Raw genomic sequence first — 19,523 nt, 5'->3', positions numbered from 1 at the left:
AATTGAGAATGAATTTTGGCAAATACTCCTCAGTATCCTACAAAATATATTTATATTTAGACCCGATAGAACAAACTGGCAGCGTTCGAATTTCAAATTTTATTCCATTTTTAATTTTAAATGTCAGCGGTACTAAATTAGAACAATTATTCCGAAACAGCGCGAAACGGGCGCGACCCGGTTCCCTTTAACCTTTTCCAATCCTTTTGATCATCAAATTTTATGGCTACCCTCCTCTTTATGACGTGATTTTTGACAGTGGGCTCGTGTAGTTCGCGCTTTATGGGGGATTTTACGGGATTCCGGTTTATTCCTCCATCATTGTGTTGTAAGTGAATAAAAGGATAAGGAAACACTGCGTTAGATATTTTTACTTATAGATTTTGTTTCGTTTATAAATGTATCGTTTCGTGAAAATTATATACACTATCTTCATTTAAGGATAGGTATTCGCCAACCTATCCATTCCAAAAAAAAGCGAGGCTAACAAGTTGCAATCTCAGCAAAATAACGTATGTATTTCTAATAGAAAAATTATCTTTTAATTACTTAACTAATATCGAACTCAAGAAAATATAATTCACTCCAAAATGTTTCTGCCAGTAGACCTGTTACATAAACAGACTTTTTGCCATTGAGCTAATTTTTTGCAACAAAAATCATTATATTAACCAAATCAGTCCCACAAACCACACTCAGCGCTTGTAGATAACGAAGTGCCAACTCATATTTCAATTAAACAGCATAACGATATCTGATGCATGTTCGATAAATAACGGAACCGAACAGTTATTAAAACAATCGGTGGGAAACATAAATATTTTAAACAAATTGATCGCAGTTCGTGTTCAGACATTCGTGACACTGACGCCTCGTTTAATGTAAGAGTATAAAGGACAGTGATAAAACAATGTGGAATAAAGGACTTAATGGAATTAAGGATTAGTAGTGCAATACCAGACACGATAAAAAAATAGAAATAGATAAAGTTATAGATACTCAAATACATGAAGATAATACAAATAATGAAAACGACATACTTAATACTGATGCTAACACTAGTGGAGTCTAAGTATCTAAACAAGTTGTGCGACCTGCCCACGAACGATCCAACGAAGCAGTGTTACGTGAAGGAGGCTCTCTTCTCCATCAGTCACAGCCCCAACCAATTAGCTGTCGATAAATCAACAAACACTCTTTACTTTAGCTTCGATACGGGGCAGGGTGAATACATACCGGCACTCCTGAAGATCGATACGAGAAAACTAACTGTGTTACAGGGCATCAAAGACGCTTTTGCGATAGCAAGCAGCCCAGGTGAAATGTACTTCGGAGGCAGCTACGGTATATATAAATATGACACGATCAAGAGAAATCTCTGGAGGCTGAACGTGCCTAACTTGGATATATGGTGGTTGTTCATAAAAAAGAATATTCATTTCATCAAATTTCCAAGTTTGAATGCATATTCCTACTCAAATAGAACTGTTAAGGAAATGAAAGCATTTAGGTCGAATATTGTTCATCAATTTGTAATTGATAAGAACGATAATTTGTTCTTTATTAACAGCACTGGACTCTACGGGATCAAGAGTGGTACGAACGTTGCCTTACTTTTGAAGAACAGTCCTAGGTTTATTGGAATGGCTATAGATCATAAGAATGTGGTACATGTGTGCAGTGAAGAAGGGATTTACGTTGTTAGGAAAATGATACAAAAGGTAAAGAAAATTATCAGCATCCAAGGAGTTCTCGGAATGACGTTCGATAAGGTGAACAATTTGATATATTCAGATTCACATGAGCTAGTGCGTTTAATCCCCATGGCTAAGGGGACTTATGTTAGCAATGGTATATAAAATTTAATTATTTAGTGAGAAAGTTGTTTTAATTAATATCATTCTTTTTACTTTAAGATACGAGTAAATATTTATTAATCTATTTATAAGGTTCTCCACTAGATTATACATTAATTTGAGACAGGAGTAACATAACGATGGTCATATTCTAGTACACAGTCAACTTAAAGGAGTTAACAGTATTCATGAAAGTAATGTGTACATTGTTAAATTATACTATGACATACTATGAAAACATATAAACAAAAAAATCTCTAAAATAAACTATACGTAATAAGCAAACAGGACATAAAAAAGGGTATTAAGAATTTGAGGCATAAGAACAATAATATCTCAACTATTATTATCTGAATTTGTTGAGAGAGTCGTGGAAAATATCAATATCCATTTTGGATTTACATATAGCATTATAATTGGTACACAGTCTCGAAACATGAGAGTTACGATCCAAATTGGTTCATATTCATTCATTATTATCCGATTGGTACACAGTCTCCAAATAGACGGAGTTACGACCCAAATTTGTTACAATCGCCGGAATCCATTCTAATATTAATACCAATCTTATTATAACCAGTCGTAAAACCTAAATTAGCAAAGCTAGTACATAAACCAAACACCAGACGAGTTAAAGCCACGGACATAATTAATTTAAACATTATCATTGGCGAAATTGACTCAGTGCGGCATCATTGTTTATACATGCTAATGCAAACAAGACGCTGCTATTTAGCAGGCGGACTATTTAAGGGCCGGGCAGTGTAAGAATAATTTCCTTTAAGGCCGACGCAAATCTATATTTTTTCTAATATTGTCGTTGTTATGAGTTGATAGCAGCGATAGCCTAGTTGGGCGTAGAACGGACTGCCGAGACGAATGACCACAGGTTCAAATCCCAAGAGCACATGCGTCTAACTTTTCTAAAATTATGTGTGTATTCTTTGTCATTTATCGCTTGCTTTAACGGTGAAGAAAACACTGTGAAGAAACGTACATATCTAAGAAGATCTCTTTAGGAATTTTGAGAGGGTGTGATTTCTATAAATTTGCTCTAGGCCAGCATGGTGGCCACGGCCTAATCCCTCTCAGCAGTAGATAAGGCCCATGCCCAGCAATGGGACAGTATTATACAGGGCTGATATTATTATTATACATTAGTTCACATTAGGTGACCAATTTACTCGTGTACCGACTTACTATAAAAGAAGGAATTTGAGTAATTCATCACTGACAGTGATCTCTTAAGTTTAAAGAAATCATTTTTAATAATTAATATATCTTTATATTACATAAAAACCGAGAATAAATCGTCTCAAAGGCCTTAGCGGAGAAACGGAAATTCAATATACTCAAAAGTTGCTAAATTCGTGAAGAATTACAGTAATGTCTTGGGAAATGGTTTCCCGTTTCACAAAATTAAGTGCCCCGTGGCGTATTCTCATTTATGACCAATCATTGTATACAAAATTGATATTTTAGTTCATCGAAATATGTCGAGCGACGAGAGACATACAGTATCTTAATGTTGTTCAGAACAATACCGACCTGTCTTATGTTTTTGTAGTTAAAATGTTATGGTTGTTAAAGAATTTTATAAGGTTTTTAGAAGATTGTAATATAAAGGAAAACCTTTTTATCTATATTTATTATTTTATTCGAATACAGAGCAATGGACAGCCCTCATTTTTATCTGAAATATAAATGTATCGAAAACATTCTCCTTTGAAATAACAATACTAGTTACATAAATTTTATTAGAAAAGGATAATTTGATAAAACGCTTTATAATCTAAGTGGAGAGAAATAACTTAAAAACTCCTCAGTCTCACATAGTCCTGAATCCTCAGTAATATTTTGTGTTGTATGTATAAGGAAATCAAACCTCATTTCCAGACCATACAAAAATTAATTTGTATGAGTACAGGATCGAACCTGCGTCCTCCCGTTTCGCGCCCAGGTCATCCCTCACGGCGCTATCGAATCAAATAATCTAATGGAAATGGTTTCCGCTAGCTCATCGGCCGAGGCGCTGTCGACACAGCTGCTGACGCCAGTGCATTTGGCATTATAAACAGACAACGCAATTTGAACAGACTACTTCTGAGAATTGAGATAATATAGGATATGGAAACGAATTCACAAAATAAATATTGGAGATAGTATTTTTTTTTATACGGACCCTGCTAAGTGGCCCCACTACGTACCCCCAGTACTACCTCTACTGAAGTAGAGTGTGGTCCAATAGTAAAATTATACCGGCCTATTGGAACCAGATACAAAAATGATATGAATCGGATTTGTAATTTAGTTATTTATGTTGATTTAAAAATATTCCAAAAGTATGATGTACCAATTTACTGATCAGAAACTAATCTATCAATCACTCTCTCTTTGCTCTGTCTCTTTTTACCCATTTTTGACTCTACCACTCTCTCCTTTAACTCTCAAAATTCGTAGACTCACAAACAACACTTTCCACGCCCTTAACAAAGTGGTTTTAAAATAAACAGATTTGGCGAGTTTGTTTGGAAGTATTAAGTAAACAATGATGTTAAAGGATTTCAGACAGCTTCCGCGTTGTGTGGATATCAAACGTATTGGAATTAAATAAAGTTTCGTGTATGTGTACTTCAAGAATAATTTTGGAGTTCCCGAATAAATGTTTAATCAGATATTAATATGTCCCTCCCTGTGGATTGCGGGTGTTTGGAGGAATCCACCACGGTATCCCCTGCCTGTCGTAAGAGGCGAATCCAAGGGGCTCTCAGGGGGTCGAAGTTGGGCGCCAGGGGGCTATCCACCATTAGATTTCAAGTTGTATTTATCTAATACATTTTTGTGACTCCTAGACGGCCGCGCTGAAGCTAGGCTAGATGATGCCGTTGACGTCGAAAGCGTCCTTCGGCGCACGGAGACTTCATATCAGCGACTTTGGGTTTCTTGATGTATAATAAATCTAAATCCGTATATGTATGTCAAAGAAACTACTCCATATGAGCGATTAAATTCTGTGACAGGGAAATATCAAATACCGAAGGGCAGGCCATCGGCTTATGGCTTTGGTAATACAAACCAAATTTTTGCGATACGCGAGCGCATTGTGAATCTGTGTTCATTGTTATTGACGGTTTGTTTTTATGGATTATGCTGGAACAAGACTTTCTTACACTTGTGTGAGAATACTATTGCCAGCATTAATAAATAAGTGCCCAGATCACGAAAAGGTGTATATTTAACTGCCAATGTGTTCAAGTCAGAAACTTCGACGGCGCTGGCCAATTCATGTCAGACGAATTGTATCTAGTACAAATTACGGTTCCTCCTATTTAAAAATCTTCGTTAATTTTTACTGTTGTATGCGAAAATGTCCATCAGCAAGGTCCAGAGTTATATAAGGGACTGGGGTGGACACTTCATAAACGTAAAACCGTGTGTTTACCGCTAAAAGCCGGGGAAATATCACCACGAGTTTGCACATACGCAGCGTGAGCGGAACGATAATGAAACGATACTATAACGAGATGACGACGCTAGAAATGTACGCAGGTTTGTTCACCGACTTACTATGAGTTTTAACATGGGTAAAGCCAAATCTTAGGAAAATATTATAAGGAGTTTTCGGACATTACTCAAACCTGCAATAATAAAAAGGCAGCCAAGTCTGCCCGTTTAAATATAATTTTTATCTCTTACAGTGACTTTACTAAAGGGAGACACGATGGTCATAATGCCACAAGCCCTTATCTTAAAAGGTCGTGGCGGCACAATTAATATACATCTATCTCTTCAACTTCACAGGAACTGCGCGTTGAATACTGAAAATTAGGAAATAATGTCCAATAATCACACTACATGGCGATAGTAGTCTGAGTTGCAGTAGAATTTACGCGACGCGCAGTATATATACCACCTCCGAATAGGAACCGTCGGAGGAGCCGCGGCCGGTCAGTCACAACATCTGCCTGACTGATCTTCCCTTCTATAGAGGAACACAACCATCTGTTCCTCTACAGTGGCAACTATCTATACGTTTCTACTGCTAAATTTTGTAGAATTGGAAAAAAATGGTGTTTTTTTTCATATTAGGAGGGACCCCTTTCGGTTTATTTGCGCCAGGCCCTCTACTGCAGTTACTCCACTGTCTCGACAACCCTAATAAGCCCCATAACGACCGGCTTGTTTGAACTGGCGGCCACTCGAAATGCTAATCGTGCCCTAAACCTCTCTTATGGTACGTCCGGCCTTTTGTACATAACCGTTGTTTTTTTATTCGCACCCAAAATTAAAACTCGACGGTTAAGTATCATTTGCATTTCGCGTCTAATGACTTGAATCGTGGTCTTACCGGGGGTTTTATTCGTGCTTGGAATGTGTTGCAGTTACTTCTTAAATATATGATTAACACAGTAACACCTGATGGTAAATAGTGCTTTTTAATAAGACGGTAATAAAGCAGTACTTGTAGTTAAGCGATTTCAATCGCACTAGAAAATCCAGAATACTAGAGGAGTTATGGACGCTTCTGTCGACCTTAAACGAAAAATTAGATAGAAAAGTATTATTAATTAAGAAAGTGTCTCAAAGTACCTATTTGGACCTGTCCCTCAAAAGTCGCTAACTAGTGAGGACAACTATGTAGTCTTCCTGATATATGTACATATATCATGGATGCCCATCAGCCTCAAATCAAGGCAAAGTTAGCTGCCGAATCTACGGCGCAAAACTCTTATTCATCATCGTCGCATCATTGAAAAATTCCAAATATCTCGCCCATTACGACCTGCAATTCAAACTCAAAAAACATTCCATAATAAAAACCTCAAGGAACGTATAATCACGTCGCGCCTGCCAAGACAGTAGATAATTTAGAAGCGAGTCGCGGCCGGTTTCGCGCCACAAATGGCAGATCCGGAGCGAATGGCGGAACCTGGCAAATGGCGGCGAACGCAGCTAAAACGCGTGCTCGTGTTTTGGCATCATACACACACGTCACGATACGCTACATTACTGATGAGACGTAGCCATATTTTAAGTTATTTTTATGGTGTCATAGTATCGAGCGACCGACGCCTGTCAGGTAGCGCTTGACCCTCGTAAAATTTGGAGATATCAATGGCATTTTAGTTGAATATTAAACAATTTTATTCTGGCTGGACAGTCTCTGGCATATATGGCACTATAGTTGAAGTATATTGTAAATCAACAAGAATATTTGACGATAGTCAATATATTTATTGTGTGTCTTGCAAAATCAGCACATAAGCCGGCCATTTCTGCAGACAGATTGGTGGTCAATGGACCAGACAGGTAGACAAAGTGTAAGCGCTGCTGCTGCATGATGGACTGACAACTTGGAAAAGGCGATGGGTGCGGGCTGTTCAAGACAAGGATAATTGGAGCTCACTCAGGAAGGCCTACGATCAACAGTGGACGGCGATGGGCTGATTGATTGAGACAATATAGTGTATATAAACTTCCTGATCTTGAAAAAACGATATCGGAACGTGAGATTTCGGCGCGATAATATACAGATCAGTACAAAGAACACCAAAAAATTTATAGAACGTAGTAATCATGTGTCGTTTGATCGGGTGTAGGCGATGTGCCCGCATCGACGTCTAATGGCGTCAGTGACGTACTCTACCCAAATGGGGATGCATTACGTAAAAAGTCAGTGGAACATAGCACTTGCGCGGACTGAAACAGGTGGCGTGTCTGACTTCTTATATTAAACAAATGAGTTGAAACAGATTGATATCCACAAATATAGTTTGTTAAATAGACGGGCAAATTGATATTACAGAATTTTGTTACGCTTAATACGAAGTATAAAATATGGTATACACTCCATTAGTATGATAATAAAAGAATAAACGAAAAAAAAATTTTTTTAATTGCATTATTGTAAAATGTAGGTAGATATTATTATTATTATTCGGACGACCAACCCCTTAGACCATGAAAGTTTACAAAGTCTTCTAAATATCAGGAGAAAATTTAAATATAAAAAACCGTGATAAAATCGAAAAAAAAAATCGATGTCTCATATTTGCAAGAAATTATTATGACATGATTACATTTATTGTGTATATTTAAGACTGTAATAAGATGAAAATTACTTTGGAAAAATACCTACACATAACATATTTTTTAACTTTGACTTGAACTTAATGATCAATATTATACGCAGCAAACATTAACCTATTTACAATCATCAAAACTAATTGCCTCGGACGGACGCCAGTTACGGGATGCCTGGATCGCGTAGTACTGAAGGCTCGGTATGACAGCACTCTGAGGTCCTGGATTCGAATCCCAAGTCAGGCAAAGTGCTATTTGGGTTTTTCTGCCCGGAGTCTGGAATTGGTGTCCGATAGCGCGACAAGCTCGCCCCTATCACATCATGGGACGGAACACACTTGGTGAAAAGTGGATGCCCTGGTTGCGTCTCTGATTACCCTTGGGCATAAATGTGTAATGTAGTACATACAATCACCAAAAAACATCAACCAAAAAACTTTGAAAACTTTCTTCAAGCCCTTAAATACTCGCAACCTCATAAGCCGTCTCCCCTAGTACACGCATATCAAGTAATCTGAGGCTTACACTGAGCTATCTGAGGGTAATCCGATAGATGCGACCGTCGGATTTGCATACGTGGCGCAAACGAACCGGTTGATTTAGTAAAGGTGATCGTAGAACGCCTATAGGCGTCGTCTGGGCGTTGATTACACAGGACACGTTTCATTATTCTAATATATGGGTTGTACCTGTTTTAGGACGTCTTAGTAATTTCTGCTTCACAAATGTACGTCTACCAATACGAAGGCCAACTATGCTCCAAAATAATTGATATTCAAAATATACTACATTAGTTAGCATTAGCCCAAACATTGCAGCTTTTAATGCAAAAACAAACGTTTAAATTTTTGATTATGACTCCGTGAGTTTTGTGTTCGATTTTGAGAGCGGGCAACAACAAAATATGGCAATTTTTCAACTTAGAAAAGCCCTTGCTCTGGGATTAGAATTTCTGTGCGAATAGACATCTATCAGACTTGTTTATTGTTACATAGAGGTAGTATTAACGTCTTTGCCTAATCTATCTATTCTATATCTATACTTATAATAAATCTGTAGAGAGGTCAATTCCGTACATGAAATATATTTCCAAAATAATAATAATAACTATCAGGGGGTGATTAGGGATCGATACTGATGCCAAAAATGCAATTAGTAAAATTTTTGTCTGTCTGTCTGTCTGTCTGTATAACCGTTATGGAAATAAAAACTACTCGACGGATTTTAACGAAACTTGGTACAATTATTTGTCATACTCCTGTGCTGGTTATAGTATACTTTTCATCACGCTACAATTAATAGGAGCAGAGCAGTGAAGGGAAATGTTGGGAAAACGGGAGAAGTTACTCCATTTTTTAAGCTTCCGTCGCGTGTGCAACCTTTATGGTTAAAGCTACACAGAAATCATGTATGACGGAAATGTTCTCCTTAAAATTGTGTAAAAAATATCCCACGACAGCATATGTCTATCTTTTATGGTTGACTCACAATAACACGTGTAACTCCCGATAGCTTAGCAGTTCGAAGCTTTCTCATTATATTTGTCTACTCTTACGTTTATAACACTCTCAGTCATCCCTAATTAAAAAAGTTAACATTATTAAATATTCCATAAAAAATAATCATAGAAATCGGTATAGAAACACCAAAGTTATACATGAGATACGCTAATAATAAGCCATCATACGTGAATACTGAATCATGCTATAAGAATTATTTCTGTATATAGATAAGGTCGCGAACGCACAGGCAGGCGGCTTGCTTGGCACCTAGAGGCTAGCGAATCACCTAGTAAGTAGCTTCGTAAAACGAATATTCTCGAATTTTCGCGACCGGCTCCATTTTTGAAGTCCGAAATCCACGCGGGCGAAGCTGCGGGCGGAAGCTAATCTTTTAAATATAAAAGCATAAACCGATGTAAATTAAAAAATAAATGTCACGTCATATAAGATTTTTTTGGTACTGCCACAAACCTGATGATAAGCGGAATGAGGTCCATTTTGGCTGTTGATTCACAAGAGATATTTTATCCTTGCCAAACGAAACAAGTATGCTGTTTAAATTAAGCAAAATATTGCTAACATGAATATTGCTCTGGAGGGAAGTGGACAATTAATATTTCCAACTCCTCCCTATCTTTCTATTTGATTAATTTCGTTGCGGGATAATGACATATTAGTTTTCCCTGAGATTCGCCGAGCTTCACTGCTCGGTGTCATAAAATGCGTGCCACTGCTGATCCTGGCTTACAGGAGTTGTAGTGGTGGGTGTGAGGGCGGGAAAGTCTAACATGAATATCAACATTTTCATTTAAACCAAGTGAATGAGCTAAACAGATCATATTCCCTAGAGGAGGCTGTTAGCAACTCGACAGCACGAGACGAGCTAATTGGAGCTCGTTGCCAAAATATTTTACATAAAACTCGCTTTGCTTAAATAAAGCTTGGAAACGATTAAATTTTCTCGTACGTGATTAGTTCGTCTTATTTATGGTATAAAATATTTTCTGCTCGTGACTCCGCTCACGTCAATGTCCATTCCCACAATAAAAAGATTATAGTAATCTAGAATAATGTAGCTTACTGTTATTGAAAGAATTTTTAAAATTGAAGTAGTAGTTAAGGTAATTAACGTTCAGAAAAAAGATATTCTTCATTATATTGTGAAAGTTCGTAAAGATATTTGGATATCTATTTTAATAACGCATAACTCGTAGTCATTAGGTTTTAACTCTAAATCATCAAATATTTCATTAAAACCACATTAATCAATATAAATAAATCTATTTTCGAAAACACATTATCCTACCAGACTCTCTTTGTATTTGAAAAGCAATTATAGAAATGCACACTTCAAAACTCGTGATACCTTATAAATAATTTCAATTTAAATAACCGCAATAGCTTTCAATTTGTTAAAATAAACCGACTCAACGAAAACAATTAACAGAATTTCAAATTGCTACAAAATTAATAACACGTTAAAATAACACCATTTAAATGAAGATCTACTATTATAACAATAATTAAATCGTTTCATATCGCTGTATTATTTAAAAATGGAATACTAAAATAACTGTCCGTTAAATAAAGTTATCGTAGAAGCAATTTTAAATAACTTTTCCGATATCTCATCTAATCCTATTTTATAGGTAATGCAATCTGTCTATCCGTGCCTGTAAGGAGCTAAGCCTCTCCCGCCCGTTCGGATGATACTGACACGACTAGAGGCCAGATTAGACCCCAATAGGCTATCGGTAGAATGGATTCAATGGTTAAGCGTGTTATATTTTTTGTAGTTTATTTATTGCAATTTTGGCATATGGCATGTAGACTGTGAAGTTCAGGTTTGATTTGCAGGACGGGTAATTGTTTGTCCGAGTTTTTCGAAAATGATTCCCAAGATTCCGTCTGTAAGGTTCGGTGTTATGATGTGAAATGACACCATTACTCTGGCAGCTGGATTGTAACTGGTGGTAGGTCTCTCATGTGTGAGAGTCCGCCTGGGTAGAAACCATCGCAATGTCTATTTCTGCCGCCAATTAGCAGTGTGTAGTCACTGTTGCGTTCCGATTTGAAGGACATTGTAGCCAGCGTCACTACTGGACATATTAATATTCAACATCTCATGTATCAGGATGGCGAGCGTAATGGAATACCAAACAATACTTTGTAATTCAAGGTGTTGGATGGTGTTTCTATTATTTATGGGCGGTCGTATCGCTTACTATCAGGCGAACGATAAGCTCGTCTCATCATTTAAAGCTATAAAAAAAACTTTAAAAGAAAAACCATTGATATTTATAATCATTGACACAATATACGTATTAGTTTATATACATATATATTATACCTTACACTACACGTCATAGGATTAATATCAGACAGGCGACCAGTGGTAACCGGAGACAAATCTTCTCTGCAACATGTCTGATAAATTGTGTTTCGCCGACTTTATTTGAGAAAATATTTATCGCAATGAAATGAAAGATTGTTGTGCATATTTTTAAAATAATACACAATATCTCAAATGGAAATATCTCTAATCTTGTCCTCGAAAGTTCGTTTCTATGATGACTTAGTAAACGAAAATTATACTTGAATAACTCATGTGTTTTTTGAATGGACAAATTCGCAACATATTTGTTCACCGAACTGGATTGAACCAAAACCCCTCCATTAATAACCCAAGTACGCCATCACTAGACCATTTAAGCGAAATGGGTAAAATCGTTATAACTGCGCCGTCAAATATCTACGAAGTAAGTAATATATTTAATATGCGAGCGGTTACTTTAAAATTAACTGTAAATATTTCATTTCGAATATCCTAGCTCATGCTACGGTTGATCAAGGCAGGATGTAGAGCATACAATTTTTTTTTCTATATTCAATAGCAAGGCGTCTTAATTTATCTGACTGTAAATAGTAATAATATTATAACGTGCTTGGAATATGGCAAAAAATACGAAACGACTTCGTATCGTCGAAAAACGATAAGAAGAATAACACGTGACTGATGAGAGATGATTACACCTCGACAGTCGACACAATTGTGCTGGTCTGTTCGAACCGGATATACGCTGGCTGATCTCGCAACGCGACACTTACTTGGGCCACTGTGACGGGTTTAAACACATTATGTACGGGTGTCGCTATTCGGGCAGATATAAAATATATCATACCACCAACAAAACTTGACATGGTGTTTATTACTTAATGCTACTGACTAAGCAATAATAAGATAATATAATTTTATATTACCAAAAAACTATTGTGTGCGTGTGGTGGAACACTCCCGAATGATCACATATCATAGGGTCCCCCTACGATACAGGCTTGCCTAGTGTGGGGACCGTTGTCAATACATTTGTTCCAACAAAGTTAACTTCAAACTTCATATTTTCGTTAAGTACGGCAGAGTTCCTGTATATATTTTTTTTACATTTTCCCCTCCCCGACGAACCACTGAAAACTTTACCACAAAATCCTCTAAAAGCATATCTTTCTCATTCTCCTTTATAACACTGGCAACATTTAATATAATACCCATCATACTCCGTAATACACCCACAATCCCACAGCCCTGAATACGTAAGCAAGGGGCTATGTCATACAAGGATTAATTCGCAGCTAAACCAACCAAAATGATTTACACTCGTACAAACTGACCTCATTGAATTAGTGATGTGCGTATTGCGTATGCGAAGGTTCTCGAATGCGAATTTTGACCTAAACATTTGCATTTATTGTGCGATTTCGTTTGGTTGGTCTCTTGGTTAAAGCTATAAAGACAGAATTGAGATTAAAGGAACTAATTAGTTATATAAAATATTATTGTAATTCAATATATTCCAATGGGGCAAGAAGGTTCTGAAGTGAAAGCCACTGCGTCCAAGCGTCAGACGTCCACCTACGAGGTGGACAGATGACCTCTTTCAGCAGTGGAAATACTGCGGCTGATGATGATGATGATGATTGTAATTTATTAACGCTATTCATTATTTAGTAGTTCTTTATAACTATTCCTATAACAAATTAAATAGTATATTTGGTTTTTAGAGATGACAAAGTAATGACGCCTTCTAATTGATATTGTATGCCTACGAAAATATTTTTGGAACCTAAAGAAGTTTGCACCCAAATAAGATCGGCGTTAGATGACAGGTTACAGGGATATTGCATTTTTTTCATAATTAAGTAAACGTAAGTGATAAATACTTACCATACCTAGAATGTCTCATATGGCGTCTATATTGATGAAACATGATTGATATTCTAGACTTAAACCGAGGATATTTGTTGCCTGTATTCGCCAGAATTATGTCGACCTGTTTAACTGGAACGACATTTTCTAAGTATAAGATCTCCAATATGTGTGACAACAGACAATATTTCTTCCGATTCCTTACCCAATTGGGTACAAAATAGTATATCTAGGTTCCTTGCACCAGAAAATATTGCAGTATTTAATTTCCAAGACAATATAATATATTTGCGAAACTAAGTAACATCACTATTCTTTAAGTTTTCTGTCAATATGACCTACTAGGCTTTGTTACAATTTTTAGATATGGGTACTAAACGTGGCGAGGAATCGGTAATTTTAACATACATAAATTCATGCCTTTTTATCCTCGAAGGGTAGACAGTGGCACAAACAGTGCAACCATTTTTGGCCGTTTGGTTTACGTGTCATAATGTGATAGGGGGCGAGCCCCCATTGCCATTTCGAACACATTAGTACCTCAATTATACTTTGACCTACCCGGATATGAACTCAAAACCATAGAGCGATATAGAAACGCTATACAACTACGCCACAGAAGCAGTTATTTTATTATTTATAAGTTCTAAAAAATTCGTCTCTACAGTAGAGCAATCGTAAAATCTTGTGTTACTCTACATCCTCGCGTTACACTGTCACCCCTCCACAGATAATCTATTGTCAATGTTGCAAACAATACCACTGATCGAGCACAATACAATCACGAAGCAATACAACCCACCTCACAATTAACAGCGATATATGACAGCAAACATCGATAACAGGAACCTTTGTTCGCGGCCGTCGCGTTGAAACACGACCTATTATACCGCATGTAGGGACGGTAGTGTTTAATTTAAACTTTAATTTGTTTGGTTATCTTAAATAGTATACATGTATATGTATATTTTGCATTTTCAGGGGTAGGCAGCGGTATTAACACCCGTAGTATCACAGTTATTTTAATAAATGACACTCTTATTATGTTTTAAATTTATATTTTTTAATTTTATCAAAATCAGCCACGGACACCAATGGTCCAATCATAAGGGGCCGGGGCCCCCCTGAGAGGGGCACAGGAGAGAGGAGGGCTGCCTCTTTTTAAAACGTCAGCTGTCACACTTGACAGTTGACAGTTCTACCTGACAATTGCAGAACCACAGACTTCTTTTATATTAAGTAGTAAGGTACAAGCCGTATGTTATTTACCGAGCGTCATTATATTTCTAATATTGAGCAGAAACCCCATACAACTTTGTGAAGTGACAGCTTGTTCCTGCTTTACATTAGAGTGCGATTTCCAGAAAGTTAAACATTCCTTTTTTTCGTGAAATGATGTACTCGCAGGCGGACATCGCTCGTCACTACCTCCGGCTGCTGACCGTAGTAGACTAAACATTCCTACTCCTAGAATGATGGTTAGTTTCTTGACTGTCTAAACCGTTAAGACCAATACTCGGATACATGTTTGGCTCACTGTTACAAAGTCCTATGATAATTTTTATGTGTTGGAACAAATTCATTTGAAAATTGTCTTAATATAAATTAGAAAAGATAATAATGAATGATTCCCCGTTTATTTATATTTCGGGATGATTGGTTTTTTATTAAAAAGACATAAAATCATGGACATAAACTTGACTTGTGCAAAAATTTTATTTAAAGTCTTGCAATGTATCAACTATATAACTATAATAACACGTTCAAACACATTTAATCGGCTTCATATACTTTATATTCTAACAGCAACCCTACAGCAAACAGCGCGGTGGAAAATCTCTTTTTTATAATATTTTGTGTGCGCTCACGTGTGGAGCCGATGTGGGATTCATTTCAATATTATTTAACGAGCATTTCGAGACCGGTTAATAACCAATACAAGTCGAATGCAGACGCCTTTAGAAAATGCTGCGTTCATTTATTGGATTGTTTTGATTTTAGTTCCTGTTTGCTGTATATCTTTATGGTAGGCTTTAAAGCACATTAAACAGTCTAGTTTTATATTTAATTATTATAATTAAGTTAGACATAATTATTTGGTACTTGGAAATCGTTGGAGGAGGCCTATGTTCAGCTGTAGACTTTATGTGGCTGATGATGATGATGATCCGCTACCTTGGTCTAGCAACGTATAAAACAGATGAGACAGAAAAATCATAATAACATTTCACGAAAACTATTTCGTTACATGCATTTATTATCAGTAACACTCATGTGAGCAGTCAAGACAAACCAGGTGTGCTTACTTGTCTTATAATACATTTGTTATGAAATTTTATTGAGATTTAAAGTAACTTCATTTATCGAAATCGCTTAATAAATTATTACAAAACCCCGTCATTTATAAATATTACTAAACGCAAGTTAAGCCAAAATACCCCTTCCTCCTCTTTTCGGACAGTATTTTAATAATAAACATTAATGTATGGACCAAGTAGAGTAAGTGTAAACCCCTCTTTTTATGGGGCCCATGTCCCGGCTTATGCAAAGTTATTGCTTCCCACTCTGGGACAAATGGGAAACGTGTTCTGTTGAGAGGACGGGTTTAAAATTGGTTTAAATGATTTAGTAGTTTGTGTTCATTTTATTTGGTGATTATGTACTTGGAATGTGTACAGTGAGGATCTAGCTTCGCAGATGGGGCAATTTTATTTTGTGTGGATTTTTGATAAGAAATAAACATTTCTTTTATTTATTAAAAGGACAAATACATACATCAATGCCTGATTAATAAAAGGTTCCAAACAAAAAGCTAAGTGTTGTTTCAATTACGAGGCGTCACAGCATGCACATAATACAAAATGAATGAAAGATAAAACAGGGTAAAGATGTGGGGAGGATGATTTGATAATTATTATTCAACAACTTTGCTTATACCAACACGACGAGTTACCTTTGTAGCAAAAAATTAATGAAACATACTCTGCATTCCAATATTCAATGCAATTCTTGAATCAGATCACTATCTCACCATCTGAAACTAAAGTAGATGCAAAATTCAATACATTTGAGATATTTTGCTGAAAATGTTCCGTCGCATTACGAGGAATGCATTCGATACGTACTGACTTGGGAACGCATAATGCACTCCATTTTCATTTCCTATTTATACTAGTGCATCCATTTTAGGTGCGCCGTGAGCCGATGGAGTCACTATTCGCGACATTTGATATCGAGCGTGAACGAATTTTATCGGAATTTTCTGCTAGTTACTTTGTATGGATAGAGCGTATGGTAAATCGAACCTGGACTGTGTTTTTATGGTAGCTTTTTTTTACTTTTCATTACGCCCTTTAACGTGGCAAAGGCTTATACAAACACACTGGACTTTTGAGTCAGCGCTATAGGCGCTCACAACCCTTGAAAATTAAGCGACCGTTCTGAGGACAATTCACTGACGGGGTTGGAACCTTAGCTTAAGATAGTCGCTGGGAGAGGATGAGCCATCAATAATAATGGATGCGTGGAGACGTAGCAAACTAACAATCAAACCATTACCGTATTCGTCGGCTCGCGGGCCAGAACTATTAGAAGGACCGGGGGGGCGGGGAACGCGACGAGGACGGAACTGCGGTCTTGTGGAGTATAAGAGTTTCATGAATTCGTTTTTACGACGAATAACCAGAGTGATATTGTCCTGAGGGTCTGTCGGAACTGAACGCGACCGTCTCCATTTAGTGTGCTCAAATAAAAAATGGTATCAGTCGTTATACTAACGATGATGTTTCATTAATAGATATTTAAAACATTATAATTATCATAGAGTAGTGTAACTTTAAAACACATCCACAATTGTAATTATCTTCTACTAGAAATTGCTATTTCTGTCTAGAAAAATTCAATTTCCTTTTTTCATCAATCAGCATTAATGTTAAACTTATCCGCAAATGCACAAGACTGAGACTTGAATTCAAGATTTCAAATTTGTTTCTTTGGAAATTAGACTCTAAAGGCATGTTACAAAATTTAAAGTTGGAATCTATCTTAAAGATCAATTGAGCTTTTTTTACAATGTAAGTAGCAACGAGTGTTTACCCTAATGTTAACGCCTGACCGAAAAAAATAGCAATATTTCAAACTACAAAAATCGAGCAGTTCTTGTTATTTTTTTATTAAACTGCAATTACTCGCACGGGCATCGCAAAATATGGACTGGTCCAATACAGTGCCATTTCGAGTCGCATTTATTTGGGTTTTAATTTTCCGCCGAAACGCATCGATTGCTTTGGGCAGGTAAAATGTGACCGCCGTTTCGCTTATGGACAAAAGCACACATACTGCAATATAAAAGGATATATTTAAAATTTTGCTATTGATGTTTATTTTGTTGTTAATATTTTTGTAAAAATGTAAATGTAAAATATGGACTAAAAGAATAATCATGTCGACCATTAAGTTTGGCACACTACAGTGTAACTATAATAGTAAATTGTTAATGTATCTATAATGCATGTTTTTTAATTATATTGACAAAACACGCGTTCGTGGAAAATTATATTAAATCATATTAGAAACATCTCTTGCTCGATAATAATATAGAAATATAGAAATCACCCACCGCACCACTTAATTTTCGATGTGTACCCAAAAGCCGTAGGAAGTCTATATACTCGAGAATCCTCCATAAAAGAATGGGGAGTAGGGTGATAACCAGCTTCTGATCCTCGAGGAACTTGGTGACCCTCACAATTTCTCCATCATCGAGACCAGCTACACCTGCATCATCATCATCTCACACAGCCACGCTATTCGCCACTCCCTTGCCTGCCTTAATAAAGGTATTTAAAATCTACCAAACATTAGGACAGTTTAAATAACGAAAGACCATAATCCCTCTCATTAGCAGAGGCGAGCGAATAGTATAGTAGCATCAAATTAAACAGCTGATAATATCCCTAATTATCGTTATTAAAAGGCTTCGACGAACGTGACATCCACTGAAAACGGTATTTAACCCGCTCACCAAAGCAATTAACAATAACAAATGAACATGAATTCACAAATATTTGAATTCAAACACGCTAATGTAACGTGCAATGGGATTCGACGTGACATTTCGACCAACACGCTCGTCGCATTCGAGTGTTATTGATATATTTATTTATTGAAAATAATTTGGGATCTGATGAACGTTATGTGACTACGTTTATCAGTTTTAGAATCAAACTATTTTTCGGATTTTATCACGGTTTTAATATTTTAGTGTTCTCCCGACGTTTCCAAGACTTTGCAGCTTTCATGGTCACGGGGGGAGTCATGCGAATAAAATCCGAAAAATAGTTTGATTCTAATGTCTAACATTCGCGTAAACATAAGAAACCGTTCATCGGTTTGTTAAATTAATTCTTAATGTTTATTGGTGGTAGGATATATTTTATATCCGCCCGGATAGCAACCACTGTACAGAAGGTGTTAAAACCCGCCAGGTGTTAAAACGTGCCTTTTAAGCATGCCTATTTTATACCATTAATCGGATTATTAAATGTATTCACAAATGTAAAAGCATATTCCTAGTATTATAATTAATCATAGTTTCTTCATTATGTAAATCTCTAGTCAGACACGCGAACCGATTCTGGCTCTATGCACATGCAGCTTTGCACACGGTTTCAACTACGTAGATGTTGTAATATGTATAATATTATCTTAATAACAGATATATCTGGTTCCTAATAAATCTTCCTAGCCGATTTTCGTCACGGCGACTGTAAAAACTGGACAAGCATGTTTAACTCCGACGAAGACTGGGTACAGAAAAGTCGTTCTTATGTACTTTGATATGCTCATACGTGTTTTATATCAATTTTATTTGTGTTT

The 19,523-nt window shown here is 36.5% G+C and overlaps 1 protein-coding gene across 1 annotated transcript; it reads left to right on the top strand.

Annotated features, from left to right (window-relative positions):
• Positions 1-597: 597 nt before the first annotated feature.
• Positions 598-1,859, top strand: LOC115441826 (ommochrome-binding protein-like). The gene has a single exon (XM_030166742.2). It carries the CDS (start codon positions 1,008-1,010, stop codon positions 1,857-1,859), a length of 852 nt encoding a protein of 283 aa, XP_030022602.2. The 5' UTR covers positions 598-1,007.
• The last annotated feature ends 17,664 nt before the right edge of the window (positions 1,860-19,523 follow it).

The sequence above is a fragment of the Manduca sexta genome, chromosome 10 (genome assembly GCF_014839805.1).
Source record: "Manduca sexta isolate Smith_Timp_Sample1 chromosome 10, JHU_Msex_v1.0, whole genome shotgun sequence".
Lineage (NCBI taxonomy): Eukaryota > Metazoa > Arthropoda > Insecta > Lepidoptera > Sphingidae > Manduca > Manduca sexta.
The sequence above is the reverse complement of the archived record's forward strand: the minus strand, read 5'-3'. Positions and strand labels throughout refer to the sequence as shown.